Source organism: Myotis brandtii, unplaced genomic scaffold (genome assembly GCF_000412655.1).
Source record: "Myotis brandtii unplaced genomic scaffold, ASM41265v1 scaffold1664, whole genome shotgun sequence".
In the NCBI taxonomy this organism is placed as follows: Eukaryota; Metazoa; Chordata; class Mammalia; order Chiroptera; family Vespertilionidae; genus Myotis; species Myotis brandtii.
The window spans coordinates 28942-32286 of record NW_005356106.1 but is presented as its reverse complement, the minus strand read 5'-3'; the positions used below and the strand labels follow the sequence as shown (position 1 = coordinate 32286).

General features: G+C 47.4%; 1 protein-coding gene across 1 annotated transcript in view; it reads right to left on the bottom strand.

Annotated features, from left to right (window-relative positions):
- Positions 1 to 565: 565 nt before the first annotated feature.
- Positions 566 to 3345, bottom strand: part of LOC102246724 (lysine-specific demethylase 4D-like) — a 4916-nt gene continuing 2136 nt past the window's right edge. Inside the window, 2 exon segments of the mRNA XM_014536848.1 lie at positions 566 to 1372; positions 1375 to 2238. Of these exon segments, the coding sequence (XP_014392334.1) occupies positions 1047 to 1372; positions 1375 to 2238 (1190 nt within the window). The 3' untranslated portion in view covers positions 566 to 1046.

The following is a 3345-nucleotide window of genomic DNA, read 5'->3' as shown; positions in this document are numbered from 1 at the left end:
GACAGCTGATCAATGATTCTCTCTCATCATTGATGTTTCTATCTCTCTCTCCCTCTCCTTTCCTCTCTGAAATCAATAAAATATATAAAAATATATACATACATGCTTCTTTCAAACAGCAAGAAGACTTGAAGAGAAAAAATTTTGTCCTCTGCTTGCTCATGTCACCCAACAACTCGGGTACTACTGCTCAGCCAAGTGCCAAATGATTTCCACGCAGTCATCCTGAAGATAATGTCTGTACATCCAATTCCCCAGCCAGGCAGTCAAGCAGAACCCCACAACCATCCCCAACTTCATTCACCAACTCCACACAATTTTACTAGGCCATAAAAATATGTTTTGCTTAAAATGTTTTGATATAATTACTAAGACAAGTGCAGAAATCAATAACCTCAAACCCTCAATTGGTTGAATGAACAATGTTAGAAAAAAGTCAGGTATCAGTTACCTTTAATATATTTGTGAACAAATACTAGTGATAGCATTTTAAACATATCAATGACTCAGAAAGATCATAACTGTTTTTTGAGTATCTGCTGACCTAATTGGTCAAAGGGGCCTGGTTTAGCAGGAAAGGGGGGGGGAAGAGTAGAAAGAGAAGAAAAGGGAGGGAGACTGGAGGGGAACCCAAAGCCCAGATTCTTCTGAAGATGGGCAACCTCCACAGCTGTTCCAGAGGATGGGAGTCTGGGATAGATCCGGCTTTGGCAAACTCAGCAGAACCTTCAGGTGCACATAGACACGGAGTGTCCAGTGGGTGAAGCTCAGTTGGCCACACAGGAGTTAGCAGTGTCCACGGACATTCCAGGGTCTGGGAGGAAGAATAAACTATGGCGAACTTGTTAAATACCAGGGACTCAGCCTGTCCAGAGGCAACAACAGGGGAACTCTCATGCAAGACCAGTGACTTACAAACTTGCTCACAGCTTTGAGATGTAAATGTGGCCAGGCTCAATGAATCTCCACACAAAAGAACATGTAGAACAAACGTAGGTGTCCCCTGGGTTTAGGGGACGGGAGCACAGCAGCACCCAGAAGCCACCTTAGGATGCTGGGACCAGCAGTGCTGGGCTGTCCATGGAGGGTTTGTCCTCAGGCACAGGCTGGGCTTTGGGATCCGGAGCTGTGCGCACTGCGCCCACTAGGCGGCGCCTCTTAGCCGGGGCCTGAACAATAGACTCTTGAGTCCCCTGTTCCCGAGGACGATGACCACTCTCAGGACCACCACCGCGACCACGACCGTGACCGCGTGTGCCAGTTGGCTGGAGATCCTGGGCAGATGTTGGCTGTGAGGATGGGTCAGGCTTTAAGGAGCAGAGGGCCGTGGCAGCCGAGGCAGCCGTGGGCTGGGCAGCAGAGGCAGAACCCTGCCTAGCGAGGGGCGTAGGGATGGCTGGCACATGAGGGTCCGGCTGCCAAGGTGGCCGCGGGACCTAAGGCTCCTGCCCACTGATCCAGGGGTATGTGTGGCTCGATGGGGCTGGAGGGGCCTCAGGCCCAGCGCAGATCTCCAGGCCGCCCTGCCCTCCCTCCAGACACTCAGCTCCTGGCTGCCCGGCGCCCTGGGCTCCACGTGGTCCACAACCGTCCGGTCCTGCCCGCGTTTCCACAGCTCATAGCGCTCGGGCTGCAGGATGCTCACGAACACATCCATGGAGAAGCTCACCCGGGCCTCCCCGCAGCTGCACTGAGAGGCCACTTTGCCATAGTCGACCCATCGCGGGGTGGCAAAGTTGATGGCCTCCGCACAGTTGAAGCCATGGTTGAAGCCAGCGTGGTAGCCATAGGGAAAGGTCACCATGAACTCTCCAGCCTCCTGAGTGATGCGACTGAACGGGACCCCGTTCTCCTTGAGGACAGTGGGCGAGATGAGGGCCACCTTGTGCCGCAGGAAGGCCTGGCAGCCCCGAGAGCTGCCCGGGAAAAGGTCCCTGGCCAGGCGCTCCAGGCGCTGGCCGTGTTCTGGGGGCACCGCGTACCACGTTTTGGGCTCCCCGAAGTGCAGGTAGTTGATGCTGTAAAGGTCCATGTCCTCCGTGTGCCAAGCGAAGGTGGTCTTCCACATGCCAAAGTACAGGTAGGGGGTGTTGACGCCTTCGATGACAACCCCACACTCCTGCTCCAGCAGGTCCTGGATGGTTCCCAGGTGGCCAAGGTTCCATTGTTTAGTGTTGGCATCAAATAAGGAGCCACTGATGTCAGCGCCATAGATGGGCGAGTCGTACAGGCGCGTTACTGAATGGTTCCCAGCGTTTTTATCACATATAGAGTCACCGATTTTTTTTTTAATGATATAACTTGGTTGTATAAAGGTTTCTTCAAATATTTTCACTCCAAATCCTCAAAATCCTAGGTGCCTGGGTCAGATACTTTCAGCTTTCCCCCAAAATGTGGGGATTTTTCCTGGAACACCACTCCCAGCCACCTGCTGGACAGGAGTGGACATTACAATGCTATGGACTCCTGATTTTGAGTTTCTTAGCTAGGCCTGCTCTGTCAGTGGATTCTATGTAAACAATATATTTTTTCACACTGAATGAAATGTCATTATTTTAAATCTTAGAGTCTAGATGCCATGTTCCTCAGATGCTATGGTTTTAAATTAATAAGCACCAAACTCCCCAAATCCCAAAGTCTGTTCTGAATACAGCTAAGGTTGCTAGAGAACTGCATGAAGCGACTATTATCGAACACATAAATATTAACCACCACAACAACGTAACTATGTCACACAGCACCAACAATTCGAACTAGAACTCTTTAGCAACTACAATTATAAAAATATCTCCCAGCTTGCCAATTCATTCAGAAACTACATCCAAGATTCAGCAGTTTCTCGCACAAAACAAATGGGATATTTCCATTGACAGTTCATTAAAAAATCTTAGAATGTTAGATGTGAATGAAAAAACAAATTTTATTCAATCAGGTCCAATGTAATTGGTCAACCACATGCTCCAAAATGTTTTTTATCACTGCTAGTAAACCTTGTTTTATCATCTAACTAAAGAAAATTACTTTTAGTGAAAGTATTTCTTTGAAAGCTGAATATGAAAATACACAAAACCCCATAAATGCCTCAATAAACTGAAAATTTGAGCAACTAAAATAAAAAATAATAATCACTAAAAAAAAAGGTAAAGATTTAAACATTTTAGATTCCACTTTAAATGTAAATAGTCTTGTCCTAACAAGTTTGGCTCAGTGGATTAGAGGTTCTCAACCTGTGGGTCGGGACCATCAGAAAACAAATATAGCATATCAGATATTTACATTACGATTCATAACATTAGCAAAATTACAGTTATGAAGTAGCAACGAAAATAATTTTATGGTTGGGGG